Source organism: Numenius arquata, chromosome 13 (genome assembly GCF_964106895.1).
Source record: "Numenius arquata chromosome 13, bNumArq3.hap1.1, whole genome shotgun sequence".
NCBI lineage: Eukaryota > Metazoa > Chordata > Aves > Charadriiformes > Scolopacidae > Numenius > Numenius arquata.
This window is the reverse complement of record NC_133588.1, coordinates 7,036,894-7,058,370: the sequence shown is the minus strand read 5'-3', so window position 1 is coordinate 7,058,370 and position 21,477 is coordinate 7,036,894. Positions and strand designations below refer to the sequence as shown.

Here is a 21,477-nt window from a genome sequence, read left to right as displayed (position 1 = left end):
CTCCACAAGCTCCAGGGACAGCACTGCTGCATCTGGGGGAGTAGGAGGCCGCCTCCACTACATTAGTGGTTGGTTGTCTCACAAAGGGAGTAAGATTTGAAATTAAAAGAATAATACTGTTGAAGAACAATGATATAATTTTTTGGCTTGTTAGGGGATGACTTAGCAAACATCCTAGCTGCTATGCAAGGCCGTTGCTTGTCACGACAGCACTTCAGACATGCCTCCCTGCTCCTGGGCACCAGGGCCTTCGTTTTCTTGCTTGACTACAAGCACCTGCATGTAATCTAGTCAGTAAGGAAAAAGCTTACTCATCATGAAAGCCCACATGAGCCCAGCCAAGCAGCTAGACCCACCAGTCTGGCATATCTTCTCTTACACCAATAAAGCCCATCCCAATATAAAATAATTTATACTGTAGCAGCTCTTCAGTTATACATAGCTAATAAATGTTTAAAAAAAAAAAAAAAGGTGGGTGGTGAGCTAAAAGTTATGACAAAGCTTGCAGCACTTCAGCTTTACTTGTGTGTTTTTTCAAGAAAATATAGAGTGAATTTTTTTAAATACTTTTTAAAGTTGAGATAATATATAGCCAGTTATTAATTTTGCTTTGCCCAATTAATAATTTACTGAGTTTTAGACTAGAATGATTTCTCATTGATCCAACTCAACTGATTTGCCTGAAAAGCTGTTTCATACCCTCTAGGCTCACACCTACAGTTGTAAAATCTTTTGCCTAGAACGTATCCTTTTCATTAACCTAGATTAAGACATGTAAATATCAATACTAAATTACCAGAATCTGTGTTGTCTAGGAATCCTTTGGGAAAAGTGGATCCAGAAAACAGGGATATAGATCCAATTTGCTGTCAGAAAGGTGAGATTAATACAGTTTGTCATACATTACTGTCCCAGGTTCAGCAATGATAAGCTGGGACAAGACATGCTGCATGGCAGCTGATTCCTCCTGGAAATACTTGCATGGCAGTAATTTGTCTACTCAGTAAAGACACAAGGGAACAAGGAAAAGGTTAAAGACAAACCTCAAGGTTGCCCAGACCTGAAAAAGGAATAAATAGCAGAAAGGCCATACAAATAATAAAATGGGGCCAAAACCAACTAGGTAAGCCATGGGGTAAACTAAATTACACATTTAATAAGTGTAAAATGCAGTAAGTCCAAGAACAACAGGTTAGATACATAGGATGGGGAAATCTCATGCTGGGAGAAAGTCATTTTGCAGCTGTTTAAACATTCCTTCAAAGTAAATGTTGTCACCAGCTTTTTTTTGACAGCTACTCAAGAAAGCATTCTGGAATTAGTTTCTCATTTAGGAGACAAGGAACATACAGAGAGGAAAGCAGATCACTTGCCATTGCTATAACATCAAATACTTTTAAGAAAAAGTAAAGAAAGAGAGTAGAAAGTGTAGAAAAACACTAAAGTTTAAGAAAGGTACTTACAGAGGATAAACTGAATTTTTAGTTTCGAATCTATAATCCGCTATCAAAATGCACTGCTCCCAAGTTGTGTGTACAAACCTTAGGTTGGTCAACAGTTCTTCCCCTTTATATTTAAGCATCTCTCCTTCTGCACTTCAAGGAGGAAATAAAGCTGCATAATAAAGAAACTTACATTTATCAGTGACATAAGCGATTGGAAAGACAAAACTCAGATGAGAAAACTCCATTCAAAGCTCAGTCCCTTGAGGTTCAAGTGCCATCAAGAACTTAAACACAATTTTATCATACAATTCCTGCACAAAGGAAATGGCTGGAAGTTGTACTGGCAGCCTCATCTTTTCCCATTTTGCTCCTTGACCTACTGACAACCTGCACAATAGAATCACCACTGGCATCTGGCAAAACTGCTGGTATTGAAAGTACAAGAGTTGGATTTTTATTGGTATCTTCATAAATGTAAAGCTGAATATTTTTTTTTTTAAAAAGGGAGATAGGAGGCTGTCAAGAGATAAGCCAGGCTTGAAATGAAGTGCAAGAGAAAGAAATGCTACCTAAGCATCATGAAGGCAGCTCACTCAGGAGAATTACGGTTTTGAAAAAGATGAGGGGAAAGAATCACAAAATTAAGTTTTAGCCCCAGTCCTTTAATAAGGATTACACACAGGAAATAAAGGTATAACACGAGTCATGGCACGTGACCTGATGATTAGCTTAAGATAATAAACTATTGCCAGTCTTAACATTAGGCTTTCGTTTGACTCAAGTATTCCTTTAAAGTCACTGAGTGGCAAACATTTATGGGTTTGTGCACATTGAGATACTGCAATGGCATTTTTGTTCATCAAAACACAAGGTTTAGTCCTGAAGTCAAGTGTCCCAAGCAGAACAAAAACAGAAGCAGTGGGCTAGGAAAGATGCAATGAATTCTGTGCTTCACATAATGGAAAAAAAATGCTTGTAAATTACACCTCTTTTCCTTTCTATCAGCTAGTATCAGTTCTTTCACACTAAAACAAAACATGTACAGAAGTGACTTTTGATTGTCATCTCAATTTAAGAGTAGAAAATCTGCATCAGACTATTCACATCCACTTCTAGGTAATGCATTCATTTCTAATGAAGACATGCACCTGCTAAGCTACTTTCAGAAGTTATTCCAAAGTCAAATCACTGGCAACATGCTTTTCCCTTCTTAACACCATATTTGATTCTGTTTCATAGGACATCCTGAATCACTTAGGAGTTAGTATTTTCCTACATACATTTCACACACGAGTTCAAAAACTGACCTACAACTCTTGAAGACAGTACAAAATTTTGAAGGCGGCATCTAGATTTGTAATTAAAAAACAGAGAGGCACCGAGAATGAAGAGCCTTCAATCAGGCAGTCCTTCCAATTTTTCCCCTCAAGTAAAAACTAATAATGTGCAACAGTGAGCCACTAAAGAGCCTTTGTTTTACTGAATGTTCCACAGCTGTGGGCTGGTAAAATTGCATTGGAAAGTAATTTTTAAATTTTTCCTATTCATTTCCAAAACAGCTGCTACAAGTGGCATACAGCCTTAAAAATTTTAGAACAATGCACTGAAAGGTACAGCATGAACATCACTAATTGACAGAAACATCTAGTTTGATTTCTCTTTATTCAGATTAATGGAGTTTAGTTAGATGCTGTCCTCCCTAAGGAAAAAGTGCACTCACTGGTAGCTGTTGGAAGTAAACAGCTGGGGCACAGAAAGACACAGAAAACTGAATGATGCTACCCTTCCAATTGCTAAGTTTTCTAGAAAATCCTTCAAGTATGAAAAATGGCAGCCAACCACTACATTCCTAAGGAAGAGCATTTGACTAGCTTCTGTTCAATGTGAAAAATCAAGAAGTATGTCAATCTCTTATAGGAGTCGGATGCAGACTAGTGACACTTTAAAAAAATATGGAGGAAGATGTAACACTAATTGCTGCACATTTGTTCAGTCTTCCATGAAGAACACTATCTGTATTTTCTTTCTTTGAAGTTTTTTTGTTTGTTTAAACAATGAGAAGTTAAATAAATACACTAAAAAAATTCATCAAAGAGCTAGCAAAGCAGCAGCATGTAGATTAGCAGAATACAAGCACAGTCTCCATGCTACAGTTCTGTTTTCTACCATGTTATCTATACTTTCAGCTAGGAAGCAAAGTTTCCATGTGCGATATATATACTATTAATAAATATTTGTCACATTTTGATAACATTATGGAAGGCTAATGGAACAGGTTAACTCCTTAGAAAGTAGCAGTGAAAATAAAAGCTTGTGCAAATCTCTTATTGCAATGCCATTAGGAGTCAGGACAGTCAGAAAAGAAAGGTACCAAAGCTTCCTTTCCCATTCCATTTGAACTGATTGCCCACAATAGAAACAAACATTTCCTGTGACATTAAGTTGTCATCAGCTTCTGTGATTCCCAGTTCACTCAGTCTTTTCTTGTGCATCTGGCTCTTTTTTGCAGAAGTGGCCCCGAGTTCATTTGCAATTTCATAATTGCCTTCCGTTTGTTCAGAAATCTCAGCTTGGTCATAAAGGTCCAACTCATCAGTTATGCATTCAGGTACTCTTTCTTGCCTGAAGCCCTCTACACAGGCTGTCCCATCAACTGACCGGGTAGGTTGTATATTCCCTAAGTCAGGAAACAATAAGAATGTCATCGACAATTGCACAAAACAGCCAAATAATTTAAAACTCCTAGAATAAAATTTTCTTCAGTCTTAACATTTTCACCTCATCCCACTCACTTTTTGGATAACTACTTGGTGATAGCCACATATTCCAAATACAGTTTAAGATGCTTAAGGAAAAGGTTTCTTCTTGAGATGACTTCAAGTTGCCAAGTGATAGTGATATTAGAAAAAAATTACAGTGGGTTTACACATTGCACTTTGTGATGGTTCTTCTTGAATAAGACATAATAAGAAATACAGTTGTCACATTTTATTTACTGCAGAGAAAAAATTCTGTGCTGGGAGCACATCTCAGCCCTAATGCACAAAAGAAAAAATGAGCAGATAATTATCATGAACCAGAAGAGCTGCAAGAGAAGACATATTTGCTTTCTTGCCGATCACACTCTTGTTTCTGTATGACCCAAGGAGGCCAGTCCTACAGGCTTAGTACGAAGCATAGATCAGGTACATAAGGACTTTACAATGGAAGTGCACACACACCACGAAGCACAGACAAACACAGTATGTCTCTGCAGCAAGTTCATCCTTTAGAAAATTCTGGTATTCTGAGAGTTATGCAAATTTACTTCAGCTAAATCAATCTAGACATTATTAGAAAATTTAAGAGACTTGATTTTGGAGTTATGCAATCCAAAAACCTAGGTATACTAGATTTACTAGTTTTAGGAGTTTCTTCTAGGAAGACAAAAATACCTTTTGTTATCTCTGCTGAAGCATCCTTTACATCAGAGGGCATTGTTGGTCTAACCAGAACCACGCCATATCCTCCATTATTATGGATTATGTTATTGACCATGGTTATCTTGGGAATGTCGTAATGTTCATCTAAGAAGTTCTACAGCAAAGAAATGGAAATCCAACATGTTATGTGCAGCTAAAGGGATGTAAAATATTCCAGTTTTAGATAGAATCAGTTCTATGTATTGGCTAGAATTTTATTATTTGCCTATGCAAGTGACATTGCAAAAGGTATTTTCTTTCTGGCAGATAAGAAACACCACAAGTATACTGCTTTGGTGGACCAGCCCAAGGAAAACAAGTACCATTATGATCATACGTGACATATAAAGGTTCTACCATAAGGAAATAAGGTTATAAGCCAATCTAAACACAAATTATTTGCATTAATTCTAGCAGCTATAAGCTTTTGAAAAACAAGTACATTCTGCCTTGAACTGACCTTTATAAGTATTCCCTCCTTGCAGTGGTGTATGCCATTGTCTAACAGGGTGCACGTACTACCTGGATATATTTCCACACCAGCACCCTACAAGATAAAATTGATAGCAGTTCACAAACAGTTTGGGCACATTTCCAATTTAACTTGACAACTCCATTGCAGATCTTTATGCGCATCTACCAGTTTGCGCAATGCAAAATTGTTGTACCACTCCAGCTTCATGGCTTTGTTACCAACTTAAGCAGCAATACTCAAGGTTGAGGCCCCATGGGTAATATTATTGCTACCAGCCCATAAAAGCTCTGGTAAAGAGTTACTGTACAGCCTTGCATTGCTTTCTTGTTCTTTAGTCATCCACCTCAACACTCAAAGCCCCATCATTCTTCGAAACATCCTAATTGGAGTTCAATTTCGTGTTTATCATCCTTCTCTAAGAATCAATGGAAAAGGCATCCAAAAAGGGCATTTCATTTGCAGAAAAAATGCAAGGTTTAATGAGAAAATTATTTATGGGCAGAGAAAACAGAAAATCACTTCAAATGTATTGCATGACATGAATCAGTCCAGCAATGCATCAACGATTATTTCACAGATGTCCCCTGTTACTGCATCATTTTCATATCATCACACACAAATCAGCATGAGACACTTCACTAGATACTATTGGAGGCTACAAGACCCATGGGACCAATCTTTTTAACTCAATAACATGTAACTGTCCAAAATGAATTTGTAAAGGTTCTCTCACGAGCGACAGAAGTCACCCCCTTACTGACTGTGTTACTTCCAAGCAGAAATCTTTATTTTAATTTAGGAAATAAGCCAGAGTTAAGAGTTTGTTTGTACCTTGGCACCATACAGATCTGAGATTTTCATTACTAGCTCAGCTGATGTTCGTACTGTTATGCCTGTAGTTTCACACTGTAACACACAATTCTCCAGGGTGGTTTTCCCACGATGGACATCTACGTACACAGAAAGCAAATATTGTCAAATGAATCAGTTACGCAAAGGCAAAGCCCTCCTACAGATAGATGGGCTTGTACCATTTTTGCAGTGTGATAAAATTACTATTTTAATTTTATCCACTTCAGGTTGATTTTACTGATTTGCTCATGTATGGTTTGAACTCATGCTATTTTCCTAGTATAAGCAGGAACACTGCTGCAGGAGAGCACTAGTCAAAGATTTGTTTAGAGATTTTTTGGCTTTTTTTATATTTTTGAAAGCAACAGGAACTGTTCATTACTAAGACTTTTGAATACATATTAAATACGTGCATACAGGTGTTAATAGACATTTTAATGTCTTTTAAACCAAATGTTGTTGATGCAAAGTATTAATTAGCACCTTCTGCAAAGACAGGAGGCCAGGGCCAATAACCTCATTGGATACAACTTAGGATTATTTGAGCCTCAGTTTGAATGTGCTGTCAGCAAAGTTCTACATTACTTCTACAGCCTGTGCCGTTCCTCAATGGAGAGCTGGCTGGGTTCAGCTATAGTTGAATATCGCCATGGGGGTTCTTTTGTGAAAAGAGGAATTATTTCCTTTTCTAGGTAGCCTGACACAGGCCATGCAGCAGTCAGAGTCAGGTTGCCTTAACAGCAGAAAAATGATCAAGTCAAATTATCTTATCCAAGCATAAGAATAAAACACAAGAGCCACAATAGCTTGAAAATACAGAGTAGAAGTTATTTTGATGTGCACATTATAAGCAAGTTAAAAAGAAGGGGAAGCCTTGATATAAATATCTGTAGGGCTCCTCTTCACAATATTTTGTTACAACTAGTAAACTCCAACACTGGGTCCCAGCTTCGATTCTAAAAGTAAATTATGAAAGATTCACAAAAAGGTCAAGACACTTTTATACTTACTTAAAATCCCCTCTACAGCATCATGTTGCACTAACTTCAAATTGGAGATCCTTATATTGGCTCCAGTACAGTCAACAAAGTTGTCTCCTTTCCCTCGTTTTTCTATCACAATATCATCTGGCATGCCATAACCTTAAAGCAAAGGTAAAAGATGCAAGTCTGATGAATAACTGGTAACAGTCAGGTGCTCAGTACATAACATATTTAAATTAAATAATGAGCTTTAAAACCTGAAGTCTAATATCTTGAATAGGATTTTCCACCCAGTCACAAGGCTATATAAGGCACCTTATATCCCCTCTGTACCAAGGTACAGGCACTCAAAACCAAACTCAAAAGTTACCTTACTTGAATGACACACAATAAAATGCAAAGTTATTTTAGACAGTTGAACGAAAGGGTAACTGAGCTCACATTTGCCAAGGCCAAATTTCTGACTCCCAAAAGTTACAACAGAGCAGGGAGATGCAGTAACCAATGACACACAGGCACCTGCAGTCTGCACAGAAGATCACTTGAGCAGGCAGAGGTTCCAAAGGCCATGGCGGGGGGGTGGGGAGGGAAAGCAGTCACCACCATAACACAAGGAAGCAAGTGCAAAGGACTTGGTGTTGTTAGTAAGCTTCACTCAACTTCCCTATTTAAATGAAACTTGGGTCAAAATTTAATGTTCCCGTCTTACATGGGCTTCCAGATTAAAAAGAAACTTTCACAAGTGTATGCCAACATTGATTTACTAAGCCATCCACAGCTGTCAGCTTTCAACCACTTACAGGGAAATTTATGAGCATGTAAAGCTTTTATTGCTTGTCACTGACAAGAATCATGATAAGGAAAGCAATAATGCAATGTCTATTAAAGCAGCATGAGTCCTATCATTTTCTGAAAGCACACACAAACTCAGATAAGAAGTGCCTGGGCAGGATGCTAGCTTTTAGCCAAGTACATAAATAAATACTGTAATGTGCAAGTAGAAAGGTTAAAAAAAGAAAAAAAAAATTGAACAAGAGTTGGCAGAAAGTTTAAAGACAGCAGATTTAATGCAAAGTTAAGTGATTGATACCATGCTATCTAGAAATCCCTTCCCACTGATAGTGATTTATAGTCACCCCGGGAGGAGGTAGCATGGGGCAGTAAACTTCCAGTACATAAAAAGAGAGCACCACAAGACAGCAAATGGCAGATCTTGTTCAACTTCACACTGCTACAAAAAGAGGTTATTATCCAAGACAAGAATTTTAGAAACACTTGTCCTACAGACTACCTGCAGTTTTTCTAACCGTGCCTTTAGCTTGCTCTACACTTCAGCTCCGAAGTGGCAGCTCTAGCAGTAAGAAAGGAGTGGGTGACAAGACAAGTAATAGAGAAGGAAGGATTCACCTGCTGTCAATACGGTCACAGCTGTATGCCCTGCCTGTAAGCTAAGTGACTCCACAGGAGCTAAAGGCAATTGCCACCCAGTAGCACTGATCACAGATACTAGGATGGGCTGATGCTACAGGTTTCCATCCAGCTTGAACAACTACTGTACAAGCAGAAGGGAAGTTCTTAGGTGCCTTTGCTACACATTTTTGTCAAGTGTTAAAGTTATCCTTACCATGATTTCCTGCAGCTGCTACTGCTTTATCTTTATTTAGTTAAGTTTTTATTTATCCCCAATTTATGAATCCTCAAGATTTCAACCTTAGCACTGAATTGCACAGTGGCTGGAAAAAAAGAAGGCAGGCTTCATCCCAAGGAAGCCACCAAAATGGCCAGCTGCTCAGATTAGTGCCAGCAAAATTCTTTTTGATGCTCCTACTTCAAATGTTTTTGGCTGTTATTACTGCTATAAAAACTTCTCTAACATGAGTCCATATAAGAAGATTAAATACCCTGACATGCATTTATTATTAAGAGTGGTCAATACTAAAGATAAATATTTATATGCCTTGGTCCTTAAAATAGAGCAGGTCATCCTTTAATAGGTGTGCTATTTCACCATCTGTATTACTGTTTCCTCAAAGCTAGGAAAGCAATCATCAAATACCACCCCACACAATTTTAGAACAATGCCATTTTGCAGGTAAATAAAGCACTTTGAGGTCCTTTATTCTGCAGGTGCATCGTCTATCAGCATGTATATCTATATAAATCAAACATACACAAGAGAAGGGAGAGAGAAAGTGATATTCAAGAAGGGCAAGAAAATGTCCAGAACAGCAGGAAATTAAACTCCCAGCCTTCTTTCTATTAAGAAGTTTTGACAAGATAAAAATGCAGTTAAATAAGCATCTAAGCAGCTGCACAAGCCCCAGCAATATAGACTATCACACTGCAACAGAGCATGCATGCCTAAAAGCAAAGGAATGACACTGAGAAATCAAGAATTGGAAGAGAGAGCAAGACATCCTAGACAAGGCACAAGTATTTCAAACAAATATTTTATGAGAAAAATGGAACCACATATGCTGTGTCTGTTTCTACAGACTAAATAGACAAGTTAAATCAACAGCTCCATCCTCTATCCATGTGCTTCAGATAATACAGATTCACATTGGCAGCCCCCCCCATCACTGACACACAGTAAGTGCCATAAACTAAATTCTAATAGCACTTGGTTCATCCCCTCTGTATTCACCAGTCCTATACTGGCAATGAGTCTCTGAAGCAGATTAAGACATGTAAAGAACAATAAGGACAACTCTCAAGTACTCTTAAGTTACTGGCTCTAAAAACTGAAGCCTCTCAGAATGACTTTTTTGCTTCCTAAGTTAAAAAAAAGAAAAATCAAGTCCTCCATGTTTCTATTGAATCCTCTCTATTATCTATATAACCAGCATTTACCCAGACAAATAGTTAACAGGAAATGATGAATTCGCCATTTATCCACAAAAATTTGCCGTTTATTTGCAGAAGTAACTATGGCTAATGAAACAGCTTATTCCATCCTGCATTAGACATGGCTCTACAAGGAGAAATAGGAACAGTTTGTAGGAAAAAGCAAATGCTCCTGCCAAACTCCACAAGAAGTAAATCCTTACGCAGAGCTAGTTTAAGACACTCGAATTACTTTGTTTTAAGGACCAGTATGCTAGCAAATCTTCTACCTTCTAGTTCAATTGAATCAGCAATGCAGAACACGCCATCTACAACATAATGACCAGGACAGATGATGACTGTGTCTCCTTCATAACAGGCATTTACAGCTGCCAGTGGATCATTGTGAAACTGTAAAAGACAAACAATATAATCAGCTCCTGAAGAACTCTATAAAAATGGATGCATTTATGCCCTTAAAGCTTGCTTTTCAATTAAATGTTGCTGCTTTTGCTTAAAAGAAATCCTTTTTAATGGCACCTATAATACACAATTTCTACTTTGAATTCAAGAATCATAGCACACACTGGACAGAAACAGCCTTAAAAGATTCCTTTGATGTTTGTGTCATGTCCATTCCCCCATGAGAAAAGTGGGGCAGAGAGACAGATTGAAGAGCATATGCACCGGAAAGCAAACCTCAATATGGCCTTGGTTCCAGGCCAACATTTGAATTGTGCCTGAAGTGACTTGCCATGAATTACTGAAGAAATAGATGACAGAAGGTAAAACAAAAACTACAGACAACTCAGCAACTAGATTTGAGCTGCTCTGAACACTGACATAACCCTTCACTCCTGGTGCAAGTCACCCCAAAATACAGTTCAGATATTACAGTGGCAATTACAGGGTCCACATGGTGCTTTTTTTTTGCCCAAAGAAGGCAGGCTGATATTCTTCACAAATATTACTGGGGGATTCTGAATTGAAGGATAACAAATAGTACAGAAAAACCACACATTTATTGCTTCCCAGCAAATTCAATGGTAAGCACAGCGAAAGCGTTTTTCAATCACCGAGTCAGAAAATCTGATTTATAGCCCAAAAGTTAATCCAGGACCTTCCCTGTGGCTTCATTTTGCCCATCTGTAATTCATGAACTTGATCAGAATACAGCAAGCAATTTCATTTGAGCCCAAGGAATCCAGACTGTTCTTAACTGCTGAAGTGGTAAGTCCTGTCTGAATTCACTAAAACTAAACGTAACTGCTCAAAAATAAATATATCCCCTACACAGAACTAAAGCAGCAGAATGACATTTCCTTCTTCAAACCCTAGATCAGTAGGATCAAAAGACACAGGTATTGCAAAACTAAATATAAGTACTTCACCATGTTTCATTATAGACTTGTTACAGAAGGTTTATTTCATTGTTTCCTACACAGAGGAAGCAAACTGCTTGTATAGAGTACTCAGCAGACACAAATGAATTAAAAGAAATTATTTGTATCATCCAGTCCTAACAATTATTGTTTAAATTACAGTGCTTTTTTTTGACTGACAAAAAATGACACTGTGCAAACGTAGTGTCTTGCACATGATAACTTAAGTCTTCCACATTGTTTTTTGAGGAGAAAAATGTATTAGTGGACAGACAATTCCTGTTACTGTACCTGTATTTCTAGTTCTTCACCACAAGATTCAGGGCAAAGTTTGTCCCGTATCAATGACTGCAGCAGACTTGCTGTCACAGTTGAGGACACAACATGAGTGATCTTGGTACCCATTGGTCTCAGTCCTTTAGCTTGAAGACCACTGTATTTTTGGTAACCAAACACATACCTAAAAAAAGGCAACAAAGCCATCAGTTCGTTTTTCAGTAAAGAACATCTATGTATAGTTTCCCATATGGCCCTCCTCCTTGCACAAACCCACCAAGTACCTCAGCAGAGGATTCTCAATTAGTTTTAGCTTCTGTTTTAAGTGCTCTATTTTCTCATACAATCTCAACCCTTCCACCATGGAAATGTTTTCTACTTCTGAGTCCGAATCACTGCTTGATATGCTGTTCCTCACATTTAAAAACTTCCTGTAAAGCTCTTCACATTGAGACAATAAGTTCTGGTAATCAGCTACAAGCCCAGAAGGCACACGCTGTTCAAGGATGTCATAATGCCTGCAATTCAGAGTAAGAGGTCAGTATATTTTGCATTTACACTTCTGAAAGATCAAATACAAACCCTGACAAAACCCGAGTTCCGCATCAGTACTTTAGTCAAGATTTTCTGCAGTCTGTATTAACGCTGCTCAATTTTTTTTTGAAAGCAGCAAAACCAAAAATCTGGACACAAACATATTACTTTCTAAACAGTTGCCCATCCATCTTGAAAGATTATACACAATTATCAGAAACTAACTCTAAAACTAAGGCATAAGTACAGCTATAAAAATTAGTAAGAATTTAGAAGGGAATTAGATATAAAAATTAGTGTATTTTCAAGCATTTATTAAAAAAAAAATCCTGTCTGAAACCGAAGAAAAATCCTACAACCTGAAGTCTCTATTAGCTAAGTACTTGGACAAAAACACAGAATAATTAAGAACAAATCATTATCAGCACCAGATGATGATGTGAAAGCACTGCATAGTAAATTTTGCACCATCCCAAGAGTATCCTCTACAAATTAAACTGCAGGCCAGAAAACGCCAGCCTAAAGTTGCATTGCCAGAAGTCAGAAAGATGAGGACATCTGCCAGCTAGATGGTGCCAAGAACTCCAGGGCCAATCATGTAAGACCAATCATGGTCACTACAAAAAAGCTGGACAGCAACAAATAGAACCAGATTTAATTATCTCACACCATTTTTGTAGGGAACCAATGGAACACAGGATAAATAGCTCTATTCGAGAGGCCTGAAATAAGGGCAAACATATTCCTTCAACTTTCAGAAGTTCTTTAAAGGGTGCACTTCAAGCATGCTGCAAAAAGCAAGAAAATCTGTAGTCAGAGCAGTTAATCTCTATGTAGTTCTCATAAACAGTGTACAGAAACACAAAAAACCTCACAAAATGTTGCCAATGGGGTTATCAGAGGCAACAGATCAAGTCAATGCAGCGTGATTAACAGCAGAAGAACTTATAGCAATATAAAATATTTGAAGGAAACTGAAGGTTAGACATAATCTGGCCCTTAAATGCATACTCTACATTTTAGAGCTGTTTGCTATCAAAGTGCATAAAACTTGTTTTTTCAAGCTTTACTCAAAACAGTTTGTACAGCTTTACTTGCCTCAGAAGACTAGTACAACCTAATGTGCAGTGTAAAGACACTGTCTGTTCTTATTAAAACAGCGCACAAGAGAGACCTGGAAAGTTTAAAACATCATATGTTTCCATGCATTGAAGATTAATGTTATTTCTGAGCTGACACATCCATACTTAGATCACAACAGCAGATAGCACCAACATCAGTGTAGCTTGGAGGACAGGCTTTGTATCAAGCAAGGGAGAATAAGAAAGGATAACATCTACTTTTCTGCTTGAAGACATTAAGTATTTTGGATTCTTGCTAAAATGGCTGTAAGGCCATGCAGTGTTAAAAAAATAATAAAAACATTATTCCATGGCACATCATTGCCTTCTGGTTTCATTCCATGCAAGGTCTCAATAAGGCTCCAAAAACTCAACAGAATAGCCATTTGCTGGAGCCTACAAGTACAAACACTTGAGAAACATGTACAGTTTCCATATATAACACTTCCTCCCAGTTTGCATGATCTCAGAAAAAAACAGACATATCAAAGTCCTCAGAAGTCACACTGCGTCCTGTTTGAATGAGAAGCTCATAGCCACCTTTATAGTGCAGGTAGTGATACTAATTTTCTTTGTAAAGTACATGCTATATGCTATATTCTAGCCCATGTAATGCTGTATTCTAAATAGCTTCTCAAGGTAGGTTGTAACTAGTCACTGACGTAGCTCCCCAGCATCGTAGCAGTATCAAATCTGGATCTGAATGACAGACAAACTTCCAGATACTCATGATGAGAAGTTATTATAACTTATATAATATATAATAATATAATAAAATAATTAATTATATAATATATATTATATATATAATAATATATTATATAAGTAAAGGAATTGAAAAGTAACTCTCATGAAAGACATAATGAACAGATACTGTGTCAATTCTCAGAGGAAAATCTACAGTAAAAATCTCTTTTCAATTATTTATTCCAGGTACATTTTATGGTGTGCTTTGGTTAATTAGCACCCTCAAAAATATAACCAAATATTGTCCTTGTGCATTGCTTCAGTTCCGTATGGCTGGACAGCATTTAAATCCACCTTCCTTCAGAAAACCTAATGCCAACTAATCCCACTAGGGAAAGAAATACACACGTTCCTCCTTCCGCATGACCAATTTTAAAGTTTTTGTTTACATTCAGTTCCATTCTGGTTCTTATTCTGTGCCCAGAGGTATCAGAGCATCCCACAGTAACTTTAATTAGGATTGCAATTCCTACACCTGCAATTTGAAGGAGGCTATAGCTGGATTTGGAGCGCCATCTGATGGAAGGTCAAGGATTACAGGGAAAAACCGAGGGTTCAGAAATCGAGTGGCAACCTCAGTCACCCTGTCTCTCCCTACAAAATTTTGAGCATCAGACAGTGAATGCTGCCAAAGCAAGCTGCCTTTGATTTACTAGTGAACAGTTTTCTTTGAAATCTATTTGTCTGTCACTACTCTCACATAACCCTTTCCTGTGTTTGCACCCTAATAATATCAAAGGTGTTGTACTTACAGTCTCAGTCGTGGCTCAACACATCGCACAAAGTAATCAAAATCATCCTCCTCCTCCTCGTCCCAGGTCCTCCAAATGTACTGGTAGAAGAACCTTTTGAAGCAAAGCAAGCATTTAAACACACAAAGGAGGCCACATTTACCTGACCAGAGACAACAGCACAGGAAACACAAAAGTAATCAATTTGAGAACTCATCTCAAAGCATCACCTCTCTCCAATTCCATGTTACTGTCTTGTAAACTATTTAGTATACACAATAGTTGTCTTTCTTGTCTGTTGTTTAACTGCATAGAAAGTTTTATTTATTTTTCTAAGTTCAAAATTCGTAACAGCCTGAGTCCCACTGCCTTTCACCAAAGGAGACTGAACAGCTGCATTTGAAAGCAAGACTTACACTCAAGATCCTGAGACTTTTCAGTTGTTTGGTTTTGGCCAGGCATCCTTCAGCTAAACTTTCTTTTCCATAATGAGTTTGTCAACTCCATCATTCAAGCACAGATCTCCATTACTGAGCAATGCTCAACAGAATGATTTTCTCCTTCTCTTTTCCTTCTGCACCCACCACTTCAAACACAGCCCATTCTCTAGATGGCAAGGTCATTCCTCCTATTTTAACTTTTCATCCAGTCCTACTGCCTATCTGTAGACAACTTTCAAACAGCATGTAGTACATGAAAGCAAAGGAGATGGAAAAGAGACACAGAGATGATAAAGAAAAAGAAAATAGAAGTAGTAAGATGTGAACAGACACCTAAAGAAGAAAGAGCAAATTTAGGGGAGAAGGCAAAAATGCAGAAAAACGGAAGAATGAGGGGAAAAAGGAAAAAAATCCAAAGTGTTAGAGAGGAGAAAGGAACACTGCACTAGAGCCAGCAACATGATACAGCCTAAGGAAACGTGGAGTAGAGAAGAGAGGGAAAGCAACACAGACACATCCCTTTTGACACAGAAAGCAGATAATAAGCTGCAGCTAAATGTACCTCATGATCAAGTGATTACCTGCAGCTGCAGAGGACACCAGAGGTTTTCATTGTGACCAGTCTCCTTGTAGTACCAGTCATCAGATTTACTTTGGAAAGCTTGGCTTGTGGAGCTGCCAGCATGACCACAAGAACTCAGGGCACCACCCATTGGATACTAGCAGAGTGCAATTGTTCAAGACAAAAATTAAACCTTGAGCATTTCCTTACCTGACATGCTCTACAGCTAGTGCTGTCTGATCAAACTCTCCCGACTCATCATACACAACCCACAGCTCCTGCAGTGGTATCTGACACTCCTTCAGCTCCAAGAGTTCCTGCACGCACTCCGAGGTAAAGGTGCTAACCCGTGACTCACACAGGAAAGGTTCACTGAGTCGCACAACTGCTTTCAGAGCCGAGTACTCCACATCAACAACCTGTTGGAACACATAGTTAAGATTTCTCTAGGCAGAACCTTAGACATGGCTGAGGAAGCCTAACATGAAATGCGTTAAGTCAGCAGGCCATACTGCGAGTGCCAGTTGACCCACAGAAACCAATGCATATTGCATAGTACAGCAAAGGCAATCTATTCAGCTGAAGTGACAACCCCAGAATTAAGCTTTTCAGAACCACACATGTAGAGCCTTTTCCACATTCAAAACTTCATTCAAATCCCTCATAATATTCAGGCTGGTAAACTGCTTCCCTGTTTCAGATTTTTCTTTTGTTTAAGAAACAGGCAAAAGCAGTATCCTCAGACTCAAATCAATACCTTACAGTTCTCAGGGACTCCTTTGGGGCTCATTTTTCAAAGCACCCACAAGACACAAACAACCCAAAGAGGTAGTCTGGGCCACTGAAAACCATTTTGTTACTAACTGGGCTGAAAAGCTGAGTTTTGCCCTTTTCAAATATGTAATGGTACTCCAAGTGTGAGCATCCAAGGTTTGCACAAAGATGTACGAGTCAGACATTGGGAGACCTAGAAGAGGAGTATCCCAAACCAGCAATCCTCAATGGGTCTATGACAGGAATATGCAATGCAGAAAAGCTACTATCAGTACCAACATGGGTTAGAAGGAAAAAATTTACTGATTAAAAACACTGACAAATGATCAGAGCCTGATATTTGAAAAGACTACATTACAACAGCAAGCTCTGGACCAAGTACTTATCCCCTCTGTGCCCACAGAGTTCTACCTCATGGCTCTACTTGGTGTTCCTCCTTCCCATTTCAAGCAAGGTGCCTTTGAAGACATTGCTTTGATTTAGGTAGAGCCTTCCCACCAAAGTAGTCAGTCTAGAGAGAATGTCCCTGAAATTAGCATGAGATGTTTTTGCCATATAACCTTCACATAGGTAAAGTTATACAGGCTCTATATTGCCAATTTTGTTTGAAAAATTCTCCCAGTTCTAGAGATATTCCAGTGAAGGCAAGTGATGTGCAGTGCCCTAGCACATAGAAAGCATAGGTAAATGCTGAACAAACTTTTGTTATAGCGCTGATGAACCAATCTCACAAACACAACAGTCACACGCTTTGCACCCTGCTAACAATTCAAAGTCCAAAAAACCACAGATGAAAAGCTGACAGTATCAACAGAACCGAGTCAAAACTCTCTTATTTTCAAGATATCAACACCACTTTATGGGTGCATCAGAAAAAATAAAATTCACCTGCCTTAGTGACAATGCTATAATTCAACAGCAGATTTTTTAAATGATAGGCAGGCAGATCTCCAGGTTGAAAAATTAAAAAAAGCCAAAAATAGAAAGTCCACCTAGTGTGTGGCTTTCCAAAGTTATAACATGTACTGTAGCCCTAAAGAGCTGGTTCTGAGTAGATGTGCCTCACTGCAAAGATAGCCTCTCACACAAGTATCACATCCAACCCCACAGTCCTGGGTGAAGGAAGACAGCACACGAGACACACAGTATTTCAGAACAAGGCTTCATTTGAAAGAAATCCCTATTTCTCTAATTGACAGTGATGGTTAGAAATGAAAACATTACTATCTTCTACCAGCTCATAAACTTCACAGATAAATGACCTGTTACAGATATAAATAATATGAATTGGAGACAAATGCCTGAACAACTGCGTTCCATTTACCTCAACAAGGACCTCAAACACATTAGTGCGCCAAATTGCCTGCCATCCAGATGGTTCAAGGACCTTCTCCAGGTACTCAGCTGTGAATTCTTTCACCTCAGAAGCTTTGCAGTCAGCTAAAAAGAAATTGAAGACAGTATATTTATGCAAGAAAAGAAAAAGTCCTCCAGATCATTGAAAAATGGAAGTCAACCCAGTTGAAGTGTTCTTCTACCACATCTAAAGTTGGACTTCATTCTCTTTTACTCACAACTGCCAGAATTTTTGCTGTCTCTCTCAGTACTTAGACAGCTGAAGAGTCATTCGTTTTGTGCTTCTCTAGAAGAAAAGATCCAGTATTCAGCCTTCCAAGTACTGAAGATTTCAGTACCAGCATTATTAAACAGCCAATCTGTGCCTTACCTTAAGCAGTCTTACCACACACAAAAAAATTCTAGCAAGTTCGTTTAAAGCAAGGCACAGAACCTGATATTAGCATCTTTTCCTTTCAATCATTCAGATTCTATTTACTCATATTAAATGAGTATTAAATGGCTGGCTCCACCAGCCAGAGCAGCTGAGGTTACAGCATAAGTGATGGCAGTATGCTAACATCTTTTCTAATTCCGTTATTAAGAGCGTCTCACAGTTTAACATGGAATTGACTCCATTTAAACTGAATCATTTAAATAGCCACTACAAGAAACCTGACTACATGTTCTTTTTCTACTAAGAAATTACTTACCCAAGATGTAATCCTGGTAAGCTTTAAATCGCTCATAAAACAAAAGGTGATCGGTGTGAAAAATATCTGGAAAAAGCACATTCCCATCTGGCACAGTCCTTCCTAAAGCGGTCCCTGGTTTGTCACGACTGCCATAATCACTACAGGAATCATCATCTTCCTGGAGCAGATCTAGGGAGAGGAGTAGGAATAAAGCAAACCCCACAAACTGTCAGATCAATGCAATCATCACTCATTCCTCTATTCCCAAAGAATTCCTCTTCAGCCCAAGATCTATCATGAACCTGCTTTCTACAACACATTTTAAATTATGCTTTGTCAAGTGACTATCTAGTTTGATCACTTGCTCTCTTCTTCAGAATATTTACCCTATGCCAAAAGAGGACCTCCCTCTTTGGTGCCACCTGCCCTTAGCTGCAGTTACATCCCAATTTACTTTGTTCTATATGTAAGTTCTAAGATGCTTTAGGTAATACATTACCCATTCCTATACATGTTATGCCTTGTTAGTACGCTGCCTGCATCACCCAGACATGATATCAAGCAATAATTCAAATGATTTTCGAACATGTATAAAATCAGCTGATATCACACACAACTGATCCAAAACAATGCACAGAATTGCTCTGAGCAAAGAGCAAACTATAAGTAAGAAGTACGATAAAACTGCAGATACTAGTCTCGGCTAAAGATGTATTTTCTTGCCTTTTCCTTCTCTTATGTCTTTTCCTGTTCTTCAGTACAAACATTCTTTTTGTATTTTAATAAACTAAGAAATAACAAAGCTTCCACACCTGAAGCCTCCATGGAAATTCCAAGCAACATATTTAGACAGAAGGAACACAGCATAGTAATTTTTAGCCCACTTAAATGGGCATTGGCTGAGTCCTTATTTTGAAGGGCTCAATGCACTGATAATACCCCTTCAGAAGTCTTCAAAAAAGTGTCTCCACTTGTGTTCTCACTACAAACTCAGTGAACTCAGTATTGAACTTAAAATACCTCACAGGCCTGGGCATCTATAAGTTCAGAAAATATTAGAGACGTCTGCCATAAACTGAGGGTGATGATTCAGGTCTTCCCCTCCTCCCCCCTCCTCCTTTTTCATTAATGTAACTGCTCAAGACAGCCTCATTGTCCATAACTTGATTCTTTAACAATCCATAGGCCTCCGCATTTTCATTAGACTCCAGTATGACATTTACTAAAAAAAGAAAAAAAAATAATCACATTTTGTTTTTAACACTAGAGAGCTAGCAGTTTTGACCTCAAATTTGTTTATGTTTTTACACCCCTGGGGCCAAACTCAATCAACAGAATAAAAATCAGCACCAGTGTATGAGCCAATTACAAGTGCTTAACCAATACAACTTTTCTTTGTAACAGAACCACTGTAATAACGTGTAAATAAATGAAATGAAAAGGTGATTTTAATCAAATATGATTTATGAAATATTTAAAAAGATTCCTGTAAAACTATAGATTTTTTATATGCACACTGTAAATAAGAATTCTTTTTCTACACACCCATAACCAAATCCAGCAACTATGACAGTAATACTCCAAAGCGCAGCATGTATTCCAGAACAAACCGTTTAATTTCGCTTGCTCTTTGTTTATAAAATGCAAGCCTATAATCACATATCAATAATGACCTGGCACTGAGCAATGACACTCAATAGGTACTAAAACCACCGATATTCCAATATTGTGCTACTAAGGCAGGGGAGTCACTTCCAGGAAAGCACATTTCCTCTGTCAGTATTGCAAACACATACAGGAACATACAGGTTCCTGAACGCTGATTTAGATGCCTGCCGTGTGCACCCGAGACACAAACGGTAAGATCATAACCAAAAGGGAAAAAAAAAAAGAAAAAAAAAATAATTTACTTTACTGTGTTTATTCCCAAAGACATCCCTAGGTCCCTTCGCAGGACACCATTTCTAGCCCGGTCCCCGCCCCACATGCCAGCAGCCTTACGAACCGGGGAGCGCCGAGCCGCTGCCGGGGGGCGGCCCCGGGCACCGCAGCCTCCGCACGGGCGCCTGTACGGGCCGGACTGGATATCGGAAACGTTTTGCCCGTGAGAGCGGCCAAGCAGCAGTACAGGCTGCCCAGAGAGGTCGTGCAATCTCCGTTCGTGGAAGTATTAGAGCCGCGGCCAGAGCCGCTCCGAGCAGCCTGGTCTGATCTCACAGCCCCTCGCCCGGCAGCCTCCAGCGTCGTTTCCGCAGCTGCGGAGCCGCCCCAGGCAAACCGCGCGTCCCTGCGGGCACAGCCCTACAGCGGGGCGGACGGTGCCAGAGGCCTTCCCGCCTGCGGGACGGCTCCGCGCTGGCCCCTCAGCGCCTCCCCAGCTACAGACGGGGAAGCGGCCGGCGGCGGTACAGGAGGCGCGGGCGGCCGTAGGTGGCCCCGCGCCCTCCCTCCCCGCGGGGCGGCCACCCGGGACAGGGAACCCCTACCTGGCTTCACCTCCTCGGCGCACTCCTGCGAGCCGGTACCGCCCACGGCCGGCGGCGGGGCCTGGTCCTCACCCCGCGGCCCCTCCGCCTCGGTGCGCTCCGGTTCCGCCATGCTGCCTGCCCGCCCGCCCCGCGCGGCTCCGCCCGCTGCAATTTCAAACTTCCCCGGCAGCTAACCGGCACCGGCACCGGCCGCACTGATTGGCCAGGGGCAGCCGCGGGCGGGCGCGGCCGCAAGGGGCGGGGAGGCGGGCGGCGGCGGGGCCGTTGCGAGGCAGCGGCCGCTGGCGCCTCCCTGCGGGGCCGGCTTGCGGCTGGTGGTGGGGCTCTGGCGCTGCCCCGGCGGACGTTC

At 39.7% G+C, this 21,477-nt stretch overlaps 1 protein-coding gene across 1 annotated transcript; it reads right to left on the bottom strand.

Moving 5' to 3' along the window:
- Window positions 1-2,096: 2,096 nt before the first annotated feature.
- Window positions 2,097-21,242, bottom strand: SHCBP1 (SHC binding and spindle associated 1). Its single transcript, XM_074158047.1, has 13 exons — window positions 21,126-21,242; window positions 18,658-18,828; window positions 17,934-18,049; window positions 16,046-16,254; window positions 14,855-14,947; window positions 11,985-12,218; window positions 11,716-11,884; window positions 10,333-10,453; window positions 7,244-7,375; window positions 6,213-6,331; window positions 5,367-5,453; window positions 4,880-5,021; window positions 2,097-4,122 (listed from the first exon to the last, which is right to left on the bottom strand). Exons 1-13 carry the CDS (start codon window positions 21,235-21,237, stop codon window positions 3,800-3,802), a joined length of 2,028 nt encoding a protein of 675 aa, XP_074014148.1. The 5' UTR covers window positions 21,238-21,242; the 3' UTR covers window positions 2,097-3,799.
- Window positions 21,243-21,477: the final 235 nt, after the last annotated feature.